At 42.5% G+C, this 22,132-nt stretch overlaps 1 protein-coding gene across 1 annotated transcript in view; it reads left to right on the top strand.

The window, feature by feature from the left end:
* Window positions 1-22,132, top strand: part of HMGA2 (high mobility group AT-hook 2) — a 169,456-nt gene that overhangs the window by 117,572 nt on the left and 29,752 nt on the right. The window contains exon 4 of the mRNA XM_038368665.2: window positions 19,665-19,697. Coding sequence (XP_038224593.1) covers window positions 19,665-19,697 — 33 coding nt within the window. The remainder of the gene's footprint in view (window positions 1-19,664; window positions 19,698-22,132) is intronic.

Raw genomic sequence — 22,132 nt, 5'->3', positions numbered from 1 at the left:
AGACCTGCCATCACCATTGCTATTTTCCTCCCATCTGGGAAGAAGGGGACTCTTTACCTCTGGTCATCACTATTAAAGGTCCACTCTAAAGGGGTACAAGATATATTTGATCCTAGTAGCTCAAGAAAACACAACACAGAGATAACAAAATCAGATTATTCCTATTGACCCCCAAAACACAACCTTGCAAAGTGGTGGGATGCCCTTGACATAAGTGAAAGCCCAAAATCTATCACTTAAAAACATACAACAAACCAAAGACACATCAATAACACAAAAGTCACATATAATGGATGGGTAGACAGAAAGCAGAACAGTAGAGGTCCACATTTAATGGGCAGCACAAGCTGAGACCCCCATCCCCCTGTCTTTGCACCTATCAGGCAGGAGGGATTCACCAGTGGCAGCACACCCTTTGTAAGCAATTTACAAAATGGGGAAGTGTCAGTCCTCATGGCGTTGCCCCTGCAATAGAACTCCAGTTACAAAAACACTCACATCAGCAAGGAGAGACATACTGTGAAATTAAAGAGTGTCTGAAAAGGATGCACGTTTATTAATACATAACCAACTACCTGAATCCTGAAGCCAGGAAATCCTGATAGCTGATGAAAGGCAGGGAGGCAGATATACTCTCCTTTGCACCATCATCAGCCTCTCATATATCAGCATGCCCTAGCTGTCTCACTGCCAAGGCCTAACAGTCTTGTAATTTCCCGATCTCATATAGGCAGATTACGTGCTGCGGCAAACCCAGCTGCCATTCATCTCACATGGTGGGTTGATGTGTAATCCCCTGAAAGACATACTTCCCAGTGCTAGCCACAGCAGGATTTTGGGGCCAACCCATCCCCTTCATTTATCCAGCAGGCCGTTCTTACCTTGTCTCCCAGAATCAGCCAGCCACAAGTGCCACTAACTGGCATCCCCAAACCACATATTTAACTAACCAAAAATAAAATCTGCCTAGTGGGGGGGCAAAGGTGTTTACATTGTGGGATAAATTCTTTCAACCAAGAGCAGTATTTGTCTCAGTGTTTATAATACACTTATATCTAATTACTTTATTTTGTCTTTTTAAAAAAATAGAGAGTGAGTGCCAGGAAATAGAAGTTAATTGTTGAGTAATGTGATTGGCTGAAATGTTCCTTTCAAGACGGTTCCTGAACAACAGTACATTTTAAAACTAGACTGCTTTCCCAGTGGCATATGGTGCTTTGTGATATGGGAACAAGGAAACCACTTTAAGCTGTAACGGCTAGCAGGGTTGTAGTTAAGTGCTTTAGGCACTGCATTCTTGATGCAGTATCATGTTACGGTAATATTATGAAAAAAGGTGCAGGGGATTTGCATGCATACCTAACACACATATCTTTGATGTTCATAATGTTAGATCCAAGTAACAAATGTGATCTTCAGGTTAGACACAGCTTCTAAAAGACTACTAATCAATTTTAGCTAAACAGTTACATAATAGTTCTTTTTAAATTATGGAGAAAATTCTTTTCTATTAACCTGGCTTAAATTGACAGTAACCACAGTGACTCACTGATTTCAACAGTTACTTCAAAATTACATTGTGGACACCAAGAGTATAATTTCTCTCTGTGTGTGTTCACATTTACTTAAATGAAAACTTCAGAACAAAGACCAAAAATACAGTCACAATCAGGACAAATCACAGACACAAAAAGAAGATATCCATACCCTCCCCAACCCAGACTTTTTGTCCTGAAAACTAGATGATCAATCCGGCATGTTAGGTCCCCATGCTGCCCAGTGTTCCACTGAACTTGTTTGATTTTTCTCCATCATTGCCAGCAACTGAATAACTGCACAGTAGTGTGAACTAGAGTTGCAAGTGTGTCACTCTGTGCCAGAAGACAGGCTTGAACAGCAGCTCTGCAATAGATAGTATAAAATCATAGTATTAACAATTGCCAAATTCTCAAAGAAAATACATGGCAAATGTCTGATCCAGGTAGGTGCTAAATCTTCCGGTGTCTGAAAAAGTCAAAAATCCAGTAGTCCATCAATCTGGCCACACAACAGTGTGACTCTCAGTTTTGAAGCCAACAAATCCCAATTGTGGATGTTCAAGGAGCAGAATTGTAAAAAGTGTTCCATTGTCTCCTCTGATACAGAGCAGGTTCACCATGGGCAGCCTATAGCTACTATGTGCTTTCCTCATATGTTACCTCAAACAGACGGTTTACAATGAGATACCCACCACCATACATGTACTTGAAGGGAATTCTGTTATTTTAAAGGTACAACAATGCCCCACTGACACAATTTTCTGGGCAAGTCAGTACTGCCATATGGAGTTCTGAAAAATACCCCTTAAGTACCCTCCAATATAGATGTTTCTTAAACTGTGAGCCTCCATGCTGGAGTGCTGTTGCCTGAATTTGGCAATTGGAAATACGCCTTGAGGCAAGTTGTATATAAGAGGGAGCCTGCTGGGCAGGAAGAAAATTCCTTTTTAGGGGCTGCATCCCCTTTTCCCCACCAGTTAACTCATTTCTTCTCCTGTGACAGTTCCCAGTAATACTGGATAATAAGTGACCATCTCCTGCCCCCAACCATACAAACCTTAAGAAAATTAAAAAACAAAACCAACAACATCAAGAAAGCTTCAGGGCACATCACTCCCAAAGCCCCCTTCTTTAACTGGCAAATAAACTATATGTCTCTTCACTAGGTTACATTTATTCTCCCAGAGCGTCTGAAAAAATAACCAGGTCAGTTTGACCAACAATTTTCTAGGGGAGGAAACACATATACCACATAAATGCAAAGAGGTAACAGAAATGTTTTAATTAACATCACCCCTTCTGCCAGCATCAGGGTCCACCTCTTCCACCTCATCACCTTAACCTGGCAGGAGGCAAATTGCTTCTCCTTGCTTCTACTTCAACTTGGCTACTGAATTACTGACAAAGGTGAACCCCAAAATATCTATAACTTTACCAGAACTCATCCCATGAGGAAGGCAGGTTCACCCTATCCAAAGGTTTGGCTTGATCCAAAGCCAAAAGTCCCCTCCCACTATTCTTGTCGCCCAATTTCAAATACTTTCTACAAACTACACAAAAGTGCCTGCCACTGTGCGACATTTAACTGTGTTAGACTGGCAAAGATGCAATAATTTTCCAGCTATTTTCCCCAATCTCTCGGCTAGAATGGAAGCCAACATTTTGTAATCTATGTTCAAAAGAGCAATAGGCGCCCAACGCCTAATCCTCTTTGTCTGCCAAAAAAAACCCCAAAAGGCCTTAATAAAAGGAAGATTCCAATGTGCCTCTAATCAAGGCATCATTGAAAGCACATGAGAGCACCACAGAGAAGGGATCCATAAATCTCTGATAAAATTCCGCTGTCAAACTGTGCATCCCCAGGGAAGTTCCCTTCTTCAGTGGCAAGATACTCCTCTGCTGGCCTCACAAGCAAGTCGTGTTCCTCATCTACCAGTGTTGGAAAACTTGCAATACTATTCAAAAACTGCTACTGTTACTGCTGCTGCTGCTGGAAAGGAGGAGTGATTTGTCCCTGAAAGAGTTCACTGTGATATTCCTGAACTATCCTCAATATGCCAATGGTGTCCCTGTGGACCTGCCCTTTGCTTAGGATATTCTAACCCCATCATACTCCTCTGAGGTCTCTTTTCCTTAAATCCTGCAGATATATCAGAGGAGGTTGCCCCACCGTTTGTCCTAAAGTCCTTTGCAAATGTAGCTGATTCCAGCTTTCTCCTGTAGCATTGTAACATTTCCTTCTTAATTCCTCTAAAGACCTTTGTTTCTATGCATTCTCCAGCCTGCAGTCAACTATCAAGATCTCTCAAATAGCTCTGCAATGCTAAATAATGCTTGTAATCAGTTGAATACAGGCAGCCTGAAAAAGGAATGTAGAGAAATCACTAGGCTCTGCTTGGTCAATTCCCACTGTTCCATTTGGGATGCATAAAACTCCCAAACTGTTTCTCGTACCATAAAGATGTATTCAATCTTTCTGATTAAAACAGCATTATTGAGTAAGGTATTTAGTTTCCTATAACTGCAGCCAAACATCACTGTTCCATACTCTGCAAGGTATGGACCAAGCAGTGGTCCGAAAACTACAGATTGCATTGCACAGCATCTGATCACTGTGGTAGTTTTCACATACACCCTGTCCAATCGATTACACAATTCCCATCTAAAAAAATGTAAATGCTCCCTCCTTTCTTAAACGAGGATGCCCAAAAACATCCGTTAACCCAGGAGTATCAAACACAACTTCTAAGTAAGTTTCATCAGCTTGTAATGCTGTAGGTTGCTTCATTCTCTCAGGTTTCAGAGTAGCAGCAGTGTTAGTCTGTATCCGTAAAAAGAAAAGGAGTACTTGTGGCACCTTAGAGACTAACAAATGTATTAGAACATAAGCTTTCGTGAGCTACAACTCACTTCATCAGATGCATACAGTGGAAAATATAGTGGGAAGATTTTATATACCCAGAGAACATGAAACAATGGGTGTTACCATACAGACTGTAACAAGAGTGATCAGGAAAGGTGAGCTATTATCAGTGGGGGGGGGGGGCGGGGGATGGGACCTTTTGTAGTGATAATCAAGGTGGGCCATTTCCAGCAGTTGACAAGAACAGTAAGGGGAAATAAACAAGGGGAAATAGTTTTACTTTGTGTAATGACACATCCACTCCCAGTCTTTATTCAAGCCTAAGTTAATTGTATCCAGTTTGCAAATTAATTCCAATTCAGCAGTCTCTCCTTGGAGTCTGTTTTTGAAATTTTTTTGTTGAAGAATTGACGCTTTTAGGTCTGTAATCGAATGACCAAAGAGATTAAAGTGTTCTCCAACTGGTTTTTGAATGTTATAATTCTTGACGTCTGATTTGTGTCCAGTTTATTCTTTTACATAGAGACTGTCCAGTTTGGCCAATGTACATGGCAGAGGGGCATTGCTGGCACATGATGGCATATATCACATTGGTAGATGTGCAGGTGTGCACACACCGCACAACAAAAACACTAACCCAGGAACCTATCCTTGCAACAAAGTCCGTTGCCAACTGTGTCCACATATCTCTTCAGGGGACACCTTCAAGGGCCTAATCACATCAGCCACACTATCAGAGGCTCGTTCACCTGCGCATCTACCAATGTGATATTTGCCATCATGTGCCAGCAATGCCCCTCTGCCATGTACATTGGCCAAACTGGACAGTTTCTACATAAAAAAACTTCAAAAACAGACTCCAACGAGAGACTGCTGAATTGGAATTAATTTGCAAACTGGATACAATTAACTTAGGCTTGAATAAAGACTGGGAGCGGATGTGTCATTATACAAAGTAAAACTATTTCCCCTTGTTTATTTCACCTCCTACTGTTCTTGTCAACTGCTGGAAATGGCCCACCTTGATTATCACTACAAAAGGTCCCCCCCTCCCCCGCTCTTCTGCTGATAATAGCTCACCTTTCCTGATCACTCTTGTTACAGTCTTTATGGTAACACCCATTGTTTCATGTTCTCTGGGTATATAAAATCTCCCCAGTATATTTTCCACTGTATGCATCCGATGAAGTGAGTTGTAGCTCACGAAAGCTTATGCTCTAATACATTTGTTAGTCTCTAAGGTGCCACAAGTACTCCTTTTCTTTTCACTCTGTCAGTCACTGCAGCTAAACAATTAAAATCCCCTGTACAAAATAACTGTCAAGAGGAGCAACCTCTATAAAAAGATCTTTCCTCAGTTGCTGACACAACAATACCTCACATGCAAATAACAGTAATCAGATAAGAATCCCCTTCCCGGCTGCAGTTCTACCACGTTCTGTACCTACACTGCATAAGTATAAAACAGTATCCCTACTCCTTTGTAATTATCCAGCCCTGTGGACCAAAAAGATAAGCCCCTCTTCCAATCCCTCTGAGCTTCCATGTCACACCTGGATCCCCACCAGATCCAAATATTGCCCCTCCAAAAACTAAAGGTCATCTGCCTCTGGCACACACTCAGAATGAAACATATGTTTCACGTTTCAACTTTCAGTACCATCTAAACAAAGGCTCAGCTCCAAGTTGTTACAGGTACTTGTGATCCTCATCTAGTTGTCCACCATTTTACTGCTGATAATCCCTCTGTTTTACTCCTCTCTCTCACTCTTTCCTTTTCTTTGACCACTTTTTTTCTTATTGACTAGTCCATTGTTGTCAACTGGGGGGCCTCCTGAGTCCCCAGATCCTGATCCCAACTCTGGTAGTTCTTTCTGAAATAGTTCAAGCCCAATAACACTCAGTTCTGCTTCCCCAAATAAAGGTGCTTGTAATGCCTGCTCTCCGTCATCTGCAACAGCACCCATATAGAAAACCTGTTACCCGTTAGAACTGTGAAAATTCTGTGTAGTTTGGAGAGCTGCAGGCCACCTTCGGCTACTTAGCATTTTCTGTGGATCCTCTCCTTCCCTGTCTGATTTCACAAAACTCTTCTTTTCCTGAAGCTGAGTATATCAAAACCTGCTTCCCAGCTAACAAGTCTGCCATACCTGTAGCCTGCCTATCCATCCCTGGTGATTGAGATTCCTGCATAACCAGTTGTGCCTTCCCCAGTTTCTTCTTTCCCCCCGCCCACTTCTGATAGTCTTCCCCCACATTACTAGGGTTCATATCCCCATCTGCATCATCTCATCCTGGCTCTCAGTGGTTCCCACTCCGTCACCCTGACCCTCTCCATTTCTGAATCAGTAACGAACAAAGTCCCCCAATCCTTCCCCCAGAAGTAGAGAAGCCCTGCCAAAACCCTTGTAGGGTTGCTCAAAATCCTTTGAGCCTCTGGCTCAGGGAAGAAGGAAGGTTCCTTGCAAGGCTTGGAATGATTTCTTTCCCTATTGGGCCATGTCTTGGGGCACTGACTATAAATATGTCCACTTCTCCCACGCATGTTGCATCTACTGAAGTCCCTATAGTCCTCACAGTTGTGTGCATTAGAACAACAGCTCAGGTGACTAGATGTTCTGATATTATCAGAACTGTCACGATATTAGGGCCTTTGTCTTATATAGGCAAATATTAAACCCCCTCCCCCAAATCCTGATTTTCAACCTTGCTATCTGGTCACTCTAACCACAGCACTGCAGTTTCTCACTCCCCAGACACACTAAGATGCTCTGTAGAGCCACAGGTAAAAAAAAAAGTGCATGGCTGCCCAGGATCCCTACAGTAACCCCACTTCAAACCTAAGTGAAATATATTGGGGAGATGTTGCACTGTAATATTTATCTGGAAGAGTTTAGTGATGCCTTTAAATTCACCATTCCAAACCCTAAATCCATCAGAAACTTTAATTGGAGGCTGCACCACTTTAGTGTTACGTGGAACTCAGTGCAGCACTTTTGCTTCATGTGTATTTTCACTGCAGAATAAAGTAGTCACAGGCTTCATAGCAGGTTGGAATAAAGATTGACCACTATATCACCCCAATCTCTAGTCCCCTAATTCCAAACCGTTCCCAGAAAAAAAATCCTCTTCGCCATAAGAGTAAAAGCTGACATAGCATTCTCTGCTGCCTGGCAGGTATATCACGGCTTGCAGGCACGCAGGAGAGAATCCTAAAGAATCTTAACAGAGCCCCAACAACAAAATCCCTAGTGGGACTTTTGTCCATGTCCCCTGTATAGTGCAGACCAATCACATATCTCTGCTGAGACACCCCAGGGCAATGCTTCCATTGTGAGGGGGCTTGCCCAGAAGCCTGATCCCAAATGGCTGTGACTGCTGCATGGGATTTCTTCCTACTCAACCCCTCAGGGACCCCCACACTTGAAACAGACACCTCGGGTCTTTCCTTATTGTCACTGTTCCTCAGTTGCTCACTCATGACAGGCCTTTGTGCTCCCTCCTAAGCACGGGGGCTTCCCCCTTTGTGTTGCTGGGAACCTCAGGGGCAAAAAAAACAAAAGTCCCCACTTCAGATTCTTTAAAAATGCCTCTTATGGGCCACTTTTCCCTCTGGTCATCTCAGATGCTGTATAATCCCCTGGATGGAGTTCCTTAAAGAGAATGGAGCCCCTGCAACAGAGGAGATCCCAGTACTACCCCCTCTCCACTTGCAGGGGATGGGAAGGCTACAGGTATGGCTACTAAATTGTCCTTTACCCCAATATTACTGATACAGCCCAACTGTGGCCAAGCTCCATTGTATTCCTGCCTCTCCTCAAGACTCTATGTAGTGTTTGAAATGGAGGACATGCCTTACAAACCATTTCCCAGAGTAAAGGGACATAGTTCCACCCACTCCTTTCCCAGATCTCCCTCTGGCAATTGCTCCCCAAAGCAAGGAGCTGCAAAGCAAACTATTTTCCCTTTGGAATACATACTCCTAATGTCTGTCCCATCACCCCAAATCCTTCCCCATAGCCCAGAGCAATTCCCAAGTCAGCTTCCCCACAGGTACCACAGAAACAAGGCTCCACAGCCTTGTTCTGTGGAGGCACCACAGAAACAAGGCTCATTGGGTATGCTCTAGGAATTATTCTGGGGAAGGTCTATGGCCTGAGTTATACAAGAGGTCAGACTGGATGATCACAATGGTCTCTTCCAGCCTTGGAATCTATGAATCTATTAATCATAACATCAGCTAATAACACCACAGGATCCATCAGTCTGTGCACAGTAACTTCTGAGTCAATCTCCAAATAGATGGATTCTTCCACCTTCACATCCAGAGAATGTACTGGAGGAATAAAGCCCCTTTCAGTCCCCACCATCTCAGGCTGCTGCCATCTTGGCAGGAAGAGGAAGTGAGAGCTTTTTCTCTCTCACACACACAAACACACTCCATTCCTTTTGCTATGGTTACCAGGATGTTACGGTAGGTTATTACCGAGGCCGAGTATTCATCTGCAAATCAGTTTTTTAACAGCTGATTTCAGCTGAATAAAGAGGAATTTAGCTTTGCTAACATCTTTTAAATTTATTAGTACATACTGTGGATTACAGCATACTGTATACGGAGATATTGCATTTGTTGTCTGGATGGTAAAAACATAGCAAAAATTCAATTTGGCTTTTATGCTGCTTTGCAAGGATTGCACAAATCATTTGTTTTGAACCCTGGGGAACACATACCTGTGATTCTTTTTCAAATATAACAACATGAGCCAAGTGCAAAATGTAATGTACCATATACCAAAATGGTTCCACATCAACGTCTTCCCTGCAAGTCTGGAAATGGATTACTTACAATAATGCAGCACTAAGCCCAGAGACGACCCATGCCAGCAGAAAGTGGGAGGGCAGAGTGAGGGCAGCCAGCTTCAGCAGTGTAAATGAGCATGCTAAGTCCATGTGAGCATGCTCAGTACAAGCTAAGCACCAAAAGTGGCGGGGCACGTTACACCGGGCCCACTCCCCTTCCCCCATCATCTCTGACTAAGTCACTAGTATATTTCTGGTACATGGAAAATATATTTATATTTTGATTGAAGGATAGTGATTCCTTTATAAAACTTTGCTAGGATTTTGGCAAACTCCACTAGAACTCTCTCAGAAACTTTCCAACAGCAGCATCAACTTCCTGGATTATGGTTGCCAGGTTTCCAGTTTTCGACTGGAACGCCTGGTCAGAAAGGACCCTGGCAGCTCCAGTAAGCACTGCTGACCGGGCCATTAAAAGTTCGGTTAGCAGGGCTGACAGGCTCCCTGCCTGGCTCTGCACGGCTCCCAGGAAGTGGCAACATATCCCTCCAGCTCCTAGGCATAGGGGTGGCCACAGGGGCTCTACGCATCGCCCAAGCCCCGAGCACCGGCTCCACAGCTCCCATTGGCTGTGGTTCCCAGCCAATGGGAGCTGTGGGGATGGCATCTACAGGTGGAGGCAGTACACAGAGCCACTGTGCCATGGCTCCGCCTAGGAGCCAGAGGGACATGTCGCAGCTTCCTGGAAGCCACCTGAGGTAAGCACTTCCCAAAGCCCACACCCCGAAACCCCTCATGCACCCCAGCCCCCTGCCCTAGCCCCGAGCCCCCTCCTACACTCAAATTCCCTCCCAGAGCCTGCACCCCGAACCCCAACCCCCTTCCCTAGCCCTGATCACCCTCCTGCACTCTGAACCCCTCAGCCCCAGCCCCAAGACCACTCCTGCACCCTAAACCCCTCATCCCTAGCCCCACCCCAAAGCCCACACCCCCAACCAGAACCCTCACCCCCTCCCGCACCTCAACTCCCTGCTGCAGCCTGATGAAAATGAGCGAGTGAGTAAGGGTGAGGGAGAGCGAGCAACAGAGGGAAGGGGGTTGGAGTGAGCAGGTGTGGGGCCTCAGAGAAGGGGCAGGGCAGGGAGTGGGGCAAGGGTGTTCAGTTTTGTGCGATTAGAAAGTTGGCAACCCTAACCTGGATGCAACAGTAATTATCAAATATAGCACCTTAAAAATATCCGTTTATCTCAGGCATACAAAAACATCTCTAGTCAACCAATTGTCTACCAACACATTTGCTGAGACATTCAAGGCATTCAGGATAAACATATTGGCCAGATCTTCAGCTGCTATAAATGGGTGTAGCACCACTGATTACCCTCATTTCATTGTAGGCACCTCTTTTAGAGGGAAATCCTCCTAGCCTATGGCAGAGTAGTGGAAGGACATAAATGAAACTGGCTTGTTGAGAAGGACCAAACCAAGTGATCACTTACAATGAAACACTGGACTCGCACTGAAATATTATCAGAAATTGGATTGTTGCTGTTCAGCATGGATGACTCTCAGATATATACGCTAAGGTTAGCCACGATGGTTATTCAAATGATCTCCACTGTAGCTTATCCAATGTAATTGTCAGGTGCCAATTCCAAACCATCAGAACATCCAAAGGCATAAACCCTGTACAAAACATGGCTGTGAAAGAGGCACAGTACAGATGATATCATCCACATCCCCTGTAAGTCCCAGCCCACCCCGAAAGAACATGCTTCTCTTCATTCACCTTCTCACGCCATCTCATTCAGTGAGATCTGAGTCTCTCCTCCTTTCCTTTTTTTTTTTTTTTTTGAAGTTGCTGCTGAAAACATGAAACAAAAGGCAGTGGCTGCAGCAGAGCATGCAGATAAAAGGGAGGAGAAACTGTCATTGGCTGCAGCTGGGAAAGTGTTACTTGGAAAGACATGCATGATCACACATGTATGATGCTGTGTCTCAGATTCCTTGGCTTAGGTTATTGAAAGAATTTGGGAAGAAACTGGACTCCTGTCAAGTTGCACCTTGGGACCAGATTCACAACATCACAAAAATCAGCACCACAGTGGGCACTAAGTGGGACCTTAGTTGGAAATGTTATCAGAAAAGGCAAAGAGACTGAACCACCTTCTCTCCCTTAAAAGTAGTCCCTCTAGATTCAGGTTGAGGCATATTGATTGGGCATCATAGGCAAAGTCCGTTAAAGGGGTTTTCAACCTTTTTCTTTCCGAGACCCCCCAATATGCTATAAAAATTCCACAGCCAATCTGTGCCACAACAACTGGTTTTCTGCATATCCAGTAGGTTAAAAGCTACGGCCGGTGTTAGAGGATAGCAAGTAAAGCAATTGCCCAGGGCCCCACACTACACTGGGCGCTGCAAAGCTAACTTGCTTGGGCTTCAGGTTCAACCCTGGGTGGCAGGGCTTGGGCTTCGTCTTTCTGCCCTGGGCCCTAGTGAGTCTAATGCTGGCCCTGCTCTCTGGTTTATTTTGACGAACCCCCCTAAAACCTCCTCCCAGGGGGCCCCGGATCCCTGGTTGAGAACCCCATATCTTATATGTTCTGTGGATAAACAGGTAGCTTCAGTTCCCGCAGCTGTCAGTTTGTCACCTTTCAAGAGCTCTTAAAAAGTCACATTAAAGTTTTAAAATTTAGGGGCTTGTCTATACAGAAACGTAGTGCATGGCAGGCTGGGGTATGAATTTACATTGCATCAACATGCCATGTACTAAGCAGCCAGCAGAGCCTGCTGCCACCCAATCAAAGTTCCGTCGTGCACTATGGTGCACTGCTGTTTCAAACAGCCACTTAGTGTGCTGCAGGCTGGTGCACTGTATATTCTCACCCCGGCTTGCCACACACTAGGTCTCTGTATAGCATGGGCAGCAGGTAGCATAGGCAGGGGAAGGCTGTGCCTCCCCAAACAGCCTGTTGTGGCCTTGCTCATGCTCCACTCCCAGACTCCAGCCTGCTTCCAGTATCCTTCCCACGCTTCTGTGATGCTGGGGGCAGGCAGGCTGGGGCGGGTGCACATAAGATATCAGGGCTGGGGCCATGCCACACTGTGCATCCATCTAGCGCTGGGGGCACTGGGAATGCACCGCCTGCCCGGTGCTCCGGGGCTGGGGGCATTCTGGACACTCCACCCTCCTGGAACTGGTCCAGCCACACCCCCCACCACACTGCCTCCCTGATGTGCTGAAGCTGGGGGTACGTGGGGGGGGGGCGGCAGCTGCAGGAGGAAGGTGCTCTGGGCTGCAGTGGGGGACAGAGGCAGAAGGGGAGGACCAGGGGCTAGCCTCCCTCAAGGGCGCATTTACCCGCTACCCATGTCATATAATATGCCAGACAAGCCCTTAGTTTCAGAAAAGTGAATGGAATGGGGGGAATGCTAAAAAATGAAGAGGTGGGGCAGAAAGAGAGCAAGGAACAGGGAAAATGATGATGTAGGCACTGCTATCATGACATGCAATGGAGAGAAGACTTTTTGTGCCTTCCTCCAGTCAGTGAATCTGAGCAAGACCAAGCAGTACAGTTTGGCCCTAAATCACAGCTTCTGATAGTTGTGGCTATTAGTGGGCTCCCAGATTTGAATTCAATATAAACACATAGAAATGACTTAAAAAAACTGATTTCAGCTGAGTTACACGGTCGTAAACCCAGTGTAACACAGTGGAGAATCTGACTTCTACACTTCAATCAGAGTTATAAGCCCCTTTAGAATGACTAATTATTTGTAACCTCTACTGCCCTAGAAGTTTAAGAGAAGTGTAGTTGATATTACAATTGACATATTTAAAATAATCAAAAATGTTTTGTATCAGGGCAACAGAGTGTAAAATATATTCACATTCACCTACTGTGCACTGAGTCTTGATTACATCCTTGATAAATTGTTGGATATTGTTGATCAGTAATTAACAGTTGACAAGAAATGAGACTTTTCCTATTTACTTGCCAACAATTCTTTTCAAACTTGAAGAATTCTTTGTGGAAAATCTGCCAGTAACTCTCAGTTATCCAGATGTAAATCAATTTAAATTAGTGTTACACTGGAATTATCCTTCTGTAAATGAGAGCAGAATCTGACCCATTGGCTCTTTCCCAGGGATTTCTCTCATGTTTTGATATTTTCCCCAGAACCTAAAACTATTAAAAACATAACAGGCGTCTAGCCCTCTGTTGTGAAGATAGCCTTCACTATGTAAACATAAAGGGTGAAATCCTGGCTCTGCTGAAGTTAGTGACTAAACTGCCATTGACACTAGTGGGGCTAGAATTTCACCGAAGGTGACCAAATACAAAGTCCATAAAAGTACCTAGATAAAAAGTTACTATTCCTGTTAAATCCTAAGCTTGACAGGCTGAAATTTCCCTTTAATATGCTTATCATATTGGATATACATGTAACATGACCATTTCTGTTATCTGATTGGGTTTTCCTAGAACTAAGTTTGGAATATGCAAACAAGGATAGCTCAGTGGTTTGAGCATTGGCCTGCTAAACCCAAGGTTGTGAGTTCAATCCTTGAGGGGGCCATTTAGGGATCTGGGACAAAAATGGGAGATTGGTCCTGCTTTGAGCAGGGGGTTGGACTAGATGACCTCCTGAGGTCCCTTCCAACCCTGATATTCTATTGAGATAACTGAGTTCCTTGCTACTGTCATTAACAATTAGGATGAGAGTGGAGTTTACATTGCTATAGGCTAAAGGATATTGGTCTCCAGTGGTGTGGCTTGTGGGAGTTTGTGGGTTTCTATAAAACTAGGTCCAGCAGCAGGTCAGTTTAATAAACTAATAAATAGTTTTTCAATGATCCTACTTTGTCTTTGCTATTCAAATCTAAAAGTAGGACCAAGTAGGATAGAAAATAAAGACTAGAAATAGCACAGATTTATCAAAATTCTCCACAGATTACTGTTATCCCAGTTTATGAGACTACACAGATCACTATGAAATCTTTGCACTATAAGGGCCTGATGGTATTACTGTTAGATTCTAATGACCCATGGCTGTGTGCATACATAGACACCATGGTTGCCTGTTAACTGCAAACCTGGGCTGTAGGCAATAGAATTCATGATCTTTTGCTCCCAAAATTTTCAGGCATTTTACTTACTGAGCTAATAGAGAATATGCTGTAGCTCTTGGTGACGGTTGGCCATATATGCTGTTTTTAGGTCTCTAACTACTGTAGTGCACAGTAGTCTCCAACTGAGAAATCTGCATACCTGGTTCTATTGGATAGAGGGCATTAATATGCATTAATATAAGCCAGTATATTACAAGTTCTGCACTGTGGGTTCATGTATGCAGTTAAGAAGCTAAAAGCAGCCTTTATCCATAACTAAGGATCCACTCCAAATATCCCAAACAGGGATCACCAAATATGCATGTCTTCCTCAGTTATCAAGTAAGCAGGGGCAAGGTTGGGTTTAAACTAGTTGAGGAAGGTGTGGGTTACACCAGAAATTACTGTGCCACCTCTTGAAATTGTTTGGAGGGAATATTTTTTAGTTTGGATTAATTTCAGTTTAGCTAGTATTATTTGAGTTCTTGAACCTTCTTGGATGTGTAGGTCAACAGGGATTTGTGCATATCATTTTACACTTCTGCTAAATTAGAGCTACAAATACTAGGGTGACCTATGATATGAGTTGATTGTCTAACTACAGTACTTAGTTGGCATTAGTGAAACCATCATAACTGCCATTAGTTTTTCACCTTTCTTGCTAATCTCACCAACAGAGCTACCTATGTTTGATTGTATTGTCAGTGTTGATATTGTACTCGCTTGTGGGTAAAACAGAGAACTTTAGTCTCCAGGGATTGTCCATCTAGCACCTTTCACAGCACTAAGCTCACTTTAATAAGGGAGAGAGACAGATCCAAATGCAGACTTTTAATATTTAAGAACAGTGTGGATTGCTATACTTCGGGGACAGAAATCAATTAGTGGATTGAATTCATGCATAGTATTTTCATCTGTAATCATTATATATGTGTTCCAACATTGTTCATTTTATTTAAAGGAAAAGCTACGCATATTCTTTCAACCAACACCATGAAGTTTCAAAATATAACTTATAACTCAGTTATAGAAATCTCCCAATTAATATTGAAAACTTTGGAAGGATTACTTGTATGACATTCAGCAAAGTATATGAAAGCCCAGGTATGCACGCTAACAAGGGCTAACTTGGCATTCCTATTTGGAAATATAAACAGGATGATAATGAGCAGGAGTATGGAGATGATATTGCCTTTGTATTTGGTACCGATGAAACAACTGCTGGAATAATGTGTCCATTTTTTAAAAAAATGGATTGAGTTCAAAGAAGAGCAACAAAAATTATTTATGGACTGGAGATCATGTCTTACAATGAGAGAGTAAAGAAGCTCAAACTAGTCTACAAAGAGAAGGGTTAAGAAGTGATTTGATCAGGGTCTGTAGTTCCCTACTCAGGTAGACGATATCTGATTTATAGACTTTTTAGAAGAGGACGTTGTAGTCATTGAGGCAGGATATAATGAGGCCTGAGCAAGATATTTGGCTGTGGGGAGGGAAAGGAAAGGATGCATCTTGGATGTCGAGAAGGAAAAGGTGGCAGGATTTGGATATGACCTGGATGTCAGGGCAAGAGAAAAGAAGTCAAAACTAATCCCTAGGCCTAGGTGACAGAGAGGGTGGTGGTGATTGTCAGCAGTGATAGAGGATTAAGGAAGTGAAGAAGGTTTGTTAGGAAAGATAAGGAGTTGGGATTTAACTGTGTGAGGTTTAAGCTGAGGACAAGACATCTGAAAGGTCTGTTCATGATGTCACCACAGTTGTTTTTTTCCATCCAAAGTGCAGTATCGGCCCATGAAAGTATACAGTTAATTTTATTTTGCTTTAGCTAGCAAATAACACAATTTTAAAGTTGGTGAAGAAAATCCTGCTATATTCTAGTTTCCATTTTATACTAAAAGAAATTATTGCTATTTAAGTTCTCTTCTCACAGGAATATTTTTAATATCTGCCAGCATTTTAACACTTTTGCTTTGTATTCCCTGTAGTGCATGAATTTGAGGACGCAGTATAAGACAGTGTCTTATAATCGTGTTTGACCAAAAGAGGTGAATTTTTCTTTCACGTGTCCAGAATTGTGACTGATATTCCACGCAATATAAAATAGTCTACTTTTAAACAAGGCAAAAAATAAGACTTGAAAGTTATATATTGGGCTAAGCTACTCCAAATGTGATCTTTGAAATAAACGAGACTACACATCTTTGAGAACAGTCAGAGATACCACCCTTTGCTGTACAGAATCCATAAGTGACACTCTCAACTGATGGAGTCTTTTATTCAGGACTCTCCAGTTCTGTGTACAATGTTATTTTGCTCCAAAGGATTTCTTTAAAGTCCTTTGTCTCTGGCATTTTTTTATAGATACTAACTTTTTTTTATATCCAAGATGAATTCTCTTTTACCGCAGCAAGTTGGACATTTAAATGCAACAGCCTTTTGAATTAGAGGTGTCTCATTTCAAGACACTCATTGGAAGATGCAGAGATCTGTTAACACAATGAAGTGAAAGCTTAGTGAGCAGAGTAGGTTACATCATTAACTTGTCAAAGAGTTGACAAAGGAGCCAAAGGATACATAGCCACTATAGTCAAAGAAAGCATCACTACAGCAGGACACATATGCCCTGATTCTGTGCAGTCAGTTTCCCTGAACTCTCTCATTGCTTTCAAGGCTGGGGACACTCCAAGCCTCAGGAGACCAGACTAAATCTCGCTTGACTTTACCAAGCAATATTTGCAGGCCCTTATGCAAACAAAGCACCCATTGATTCAAACTGCAGGAGACCAGCCCATAAAAATCATTGTTTTCTAAGTGGCAAAGCTTTAAATGTCATGGGCTTCAAGGGAATATGCTGATTTACGCCAGCTGAGGATCTGACCCCTGCTTTAAAGCTTAATCTAAGTCATACAGTTCTTCCTTATAAAAGTATAATAAGCAGCATATCCAAGATCACAAATCCACAGTATTTTGAATCACAAGAACTCTAGCTAGCAAGCTCTCAGCAGTAAGATACCAAAGGTCCCAAGTGAGTAAGAGTCTCATAAAACTTGGTCAGTATCAGAAACAGTTTCCAGGCAGGCAAAGTACAACATTTTCCCTTCACGTTTTATGAATGACTGCAGTATTGTGCTTCAATCAGAGTCCTCTACTAAAGCCATTCATAAAAATAAAAACAAAACAAACACACACAAAACTTTCTAGGTTCAGTCTGAAGCCATTGGGTGCCAGAGGCTGGGAAAACATACTGGCAGCTCTAACCCCAACTGGTATTGAAAGTATTCAAGGATCTTTTTGGTGGTCTGAAATGTATGAAGTGCTGTGTGGAAGGGCAGCTGGTAGAATTACTGTGACACATACTAGGCAAGGAGCCAGAGCTGGCCTTGTTTCAGACATTGTCTTTCCCCTCATTGAAGTGTCAGGAGCTAATTCATGGAAAATTTGGTGAGTTGGCAGCTCTTTCAGTGGATTTCATTGAGCTACAGTGTGCAACAGTCACATGAATGCAGGGTCCACTGCCAAAAAAAATGGGGATTTCTGAGTTGTAGGAATCAAGTCAGCCAGAGAGAATGTCTGTGGATTTTGTGTGGTTTGGGAGTAAACATGTGTACAGGTGTAATCAACAGGGGGAAGAAAAGTCAGGGGAGTGCTAATGATTGAGATTATTGATGAGCTTCATGAATGCTATTCTTACAAATGATTCTTTTGAACCAAATAATGTCTTTGCACCAAGACTCATTTCCCAAGAGGCAGCAAATGTGCTAATCAGCCTAGGGCCTGTAGTCACCTGGGAAAGACATCAACAAAAAAAGTGTGCATTTTTGATCGCTTCTCCACTGCACAGAATGGAAAAGAAAGGATCAACGCTAAGATTTTAAAAAATGGACGTAGTAAATTGCACTTTCTTTTCTAGTATTTCCTTAGAGGTTTATGCACAAATACAAAAATATATCAGTATCAGGACTCCATAGAATTAGAAAGATATTGCAGATAAACAAAGTATCTGTTGCTAAAACAGAATGCTTTGTGGTGGGGAGTCTGAATTGATCCTAGCATCAGTTACCTTTGTTTTACATTTTCATTGATTTTTCCCACCCACTAAAATATTGCTCTTAAGGACCAGATACATCAAATTGTTTATTTTGAAAAGTTTATGCGATTTTCTAACACACTATAATGAAAACTAGCCTTTGGATATCAAGAAGACTTGTTGGCTTATGCCCAAGTAAGGAGACAAACACAGGTCTTGAGCTGGGAACAGGCAAAGTTGGGAATAGGCAACACATCCATAAAGCAATGGCTAGGAAGAAAAGCATTAGATGCAACGACTTTGCTTTGAATATATATAAAAAAAATTATGTGGGTGCACATTATATGGGTTTCCCATTAAAGTTATTGGGAAAACTCCTATTGACTTCAGTGGGGCTAGGATTTCACTATCTGTGAGTGCTAAGTAGTTTTGTTATTTTGTACCTTTACCAAGACCTATGGAGATCATGCTCTACAGATCAGCAGAGTCAGTCATCAGAGATAGTATTTCAGATAGGACCTATGAGCTTGGTATGTGTATGTTAGCTCATCCGTCCCCCCATCCTCTGCTGGAATTAACTGTGTTGCTGGAATAAGTAAAATCGTCAGGGGTCTGCAATGGTGTTGTGCGCCCATTCCCGGACCAGCCAGAACATAGGGCCACAGAAATGCCACTTTTGGAGTATGAATGTGCACCTGTTCCTACACAAACAGTTCTGAGGGACTGAATGGGGGTCAGCCTGCTTACAGAATGCACAGTGTCAGATATGAGGGAAATTTCTGGATAATATAAGCTTCCCAAAAGTTACTTGATATGTACTCACACACATAAACCAAAATCTAACACAGTATCAATAAAATTACTTTTGAAACTAAACTAAAATTTCATCTTTGGGGACAAATTCAGAGGGGATATAGAAGGTGCTATAAGGCAGACTTCCTTAGAGTAACAGACTCCTCTACATTCAGATTCTATAGCTGTTTAAACCCCCTCTTCGGATGTGTAAACCTGCTGTAAGACACACCCTGAGGAGCTGGAGAAAAGTGCATATTAACGCAGCTCTCACCTTGCTTTAACTTATCCTTTACATATATGTCTGCCTCCACAGAGTGTGCATTACATCAACTGAGACACCTTTATATGTTGGGTGAGGGGACATAAGTATGTCTAGGGCATCTGAGTGAGTGCAAGAGATGTGCATTATTTTTCACATCATCTTTGAATTTGGTCCTTTGTCTATATGTTGTTTCAGACATTAGAAAATGAAATATGGCCTCAATGTATTTTCTTGTTCATAAAAGGGCTAATATTTACTTTTCTTTGCAGCCGCAACAAGTGGTTCAGAAGAAGCCTGCTCAGGTAAGAAATGTTTATATGAATTAATTTTGTAGATTACCTTAATATCCTTTGTTCTTGAGCATGTAAATTAGCAATGTTTATTGTAAGTAATGTAATTAGTACTTAATAAATGGAAAAATGCACTGAACATTTAAATCATCCATTAAATCCACACAACAAAATAAACCCCACTTGTCCACTAAATATTTTTCAGTATAATTACATATAGGCCCCATTTCAGCCAAGTGTTTACATATGGGCTTAAGTCCATCCATATTCAGAAAAGTACTTACGCATGTGCTTAGTGCTTTGATGAATACAGACGGACTACTAAGGGTACAGAGAACTCTTCTTGATATAGGTCTGCTTTTTTTTAAGGAACAGAACTTTTGCTAGACTATCTTATGGTTTGAACGTATTGCTGTAAAAAGAACCTGAATTAAGAATAGAAACAGAAAGTTCTAGTGGTAAAAAGATATAAGCTTTCCAAAAGCATGTGTAGGAGTCCAGTTTCTAAAAAAAACAATAAAACTACAGCCATGATTAATGAATGGTGTTGATACAATAATATTGCACTCTCCTAATGGTGGAGATAATATTCAGGGCAATGCAGTAGGAATTCCACACTAAAGCTCAAATTCACCATCCCTCCCAAGCAGCAGAGACTCCAGGCACAGTTCGGCTGTGCAAAGAAGGACAGGATTCTGGGTGGGGCCTTGCATGAGGTGCATGCTTCTTACATGTTGCAGAGCTCCTCTCCGCAGATGGGCAGTACTACACAGTGAGCAGGGTAAAGGTAGACTAAGAGAAGGCTTGGACCAGAGGACCCTTTGCTGCCTAGATCCCACTATCCTCCCCTCCCCACATAGGGGGCAGCAGAAGAGGCAACAGAGGGTACGTCTACATGGCAAAAAAAAAAAAAACACGTGCACCAACGAGTCTCAGATCCTGTGTCTATAGACTCAGGCTTGCTGGGCCTACGCTACAGCACTAAAAATAGTTAAGTGGACGTTCCAGCTCTGAAGCCTTGGAGGGGAGATGGGTTTCAGAACCTGAGCTCAGCCAGAACATCCATATGGCTATTTTTAGCAGTATAGCACAGAAACAGAGAGCCCAAGTCTGTGGACCCGGGCTCTGAGACTCACTGCTGCAGGGTGTCGGGGTTCAGGCACCGGGCTGCAATAGCCTCCTTGGTGCAGCTTTGCAGCTGCTCTGCAGCCAAAGGTGGGCGGAAGGATTCCTCTCCATGCTGAGCACTAGAGTTAAGAATTGCCTCTTTGGAACTCTCACTTTTAATCTCTGAACTTTGCCATATTTATAGAAAACTAGAAATAAAGTAGAGAATGTATTTAACATGGAAGTAGATAGATAACTCTTGATTTCTAAAAGGTAATGTAGCACTAGAACTATTGCTAAAATTCTGTTGACAAACAGATACATTATAAATATGAATGCAGTTATTTGTATGCCAAGTAAACTCAAATAACTTTTTTTAAACCTCTGGCAACAGTGGTTTTCAACACAAGTACTGACTGGCCTTTACCATAGCAGCTGTAATAGGCATTGCTCTAAAACTACAATGAGCAAAGCCTCTTGCTGTCCCTCCGCTCTGTTTCATGGCAATGAATGTAGATTATCGTCATGGGTGCACACATACTAAAATGACTCCGAGGCTGAAAAGGAGGAGAGGTAGCAATAGGAAGTTTGACATAATTGGCATAATTCACTCTGTCCAATTGCCTTTCTTTCTTTTCTTTTACACTGCTGAATTTCCCTTTAAAGGAGAGGAGTTCAGACTCAGAATTAACAGCAAGAACATGAGCTCATGCGAGTTTCCTAATCTGAGCTGCCTAAGGAAATAGTGATAAATTATATAAACATGCGGACTACATGGAAGTTCATGAGGATAATGTAAATCTTACCCTGCATTCAGAGGAATCTCTTCCTTTTCCATCTGTTTCCTTCAAAATATCCTCACAGATGGCTTTTCAATGTGGCAGTCTGGATTAAGTTAGAAGCGTATCTTTTCTTCATCAGCGGGGCTTTGAAAGGTTACGTTCAAGCACAGCTATGTGATAGTGAGAATGTTGCCACAGTTTGGTCGAATAAAAGAAGCGTAACCCTTGATCAGACTTATCATTGAATGCTGTGGTTTGAATTTCTGGAGATGTTCATTCTCAAGGATTTTGGATTAGTATTAGTTTACATCCAGCTGCTGCCCTTGTTGCCAGCTCAGATGGAATGACTGTTGATTGTTTTGCATTTTAAAAGGCACAGAAGCAAAAACAGATAGTTCCTCTTGTAGTCATAACAGTTCTGTAAATGTCACCATCTCCTAGGTTTTAGGCATTCTCCAGGTCTCAGGCATTCTTTAAATCTCCTTTTATGGACAGCTGCTGTCCAGTTTAAGGCCATGACAGTGCTATGTAAAAACCTATGATAGCTTCAAACATCCA

This window comes from Dermochelys coriacea, chromosome 1 (genome assembly GCF_009764565.3).
Source record: "Dermochelys coriacea isolate rDerCor1 chromosome 1, rDerCor1.pri.v4, whole genome shotgun sequence".
Taxonomy (NCBI): Eukaryota; Metazoa; Chordata; order Testudines; family Dermochelyidae; genus Dermochelys; species Dermochelys coriacea.
This window is presented reverse-complemented; position numbering and strand designations above follow the sequence as displayed.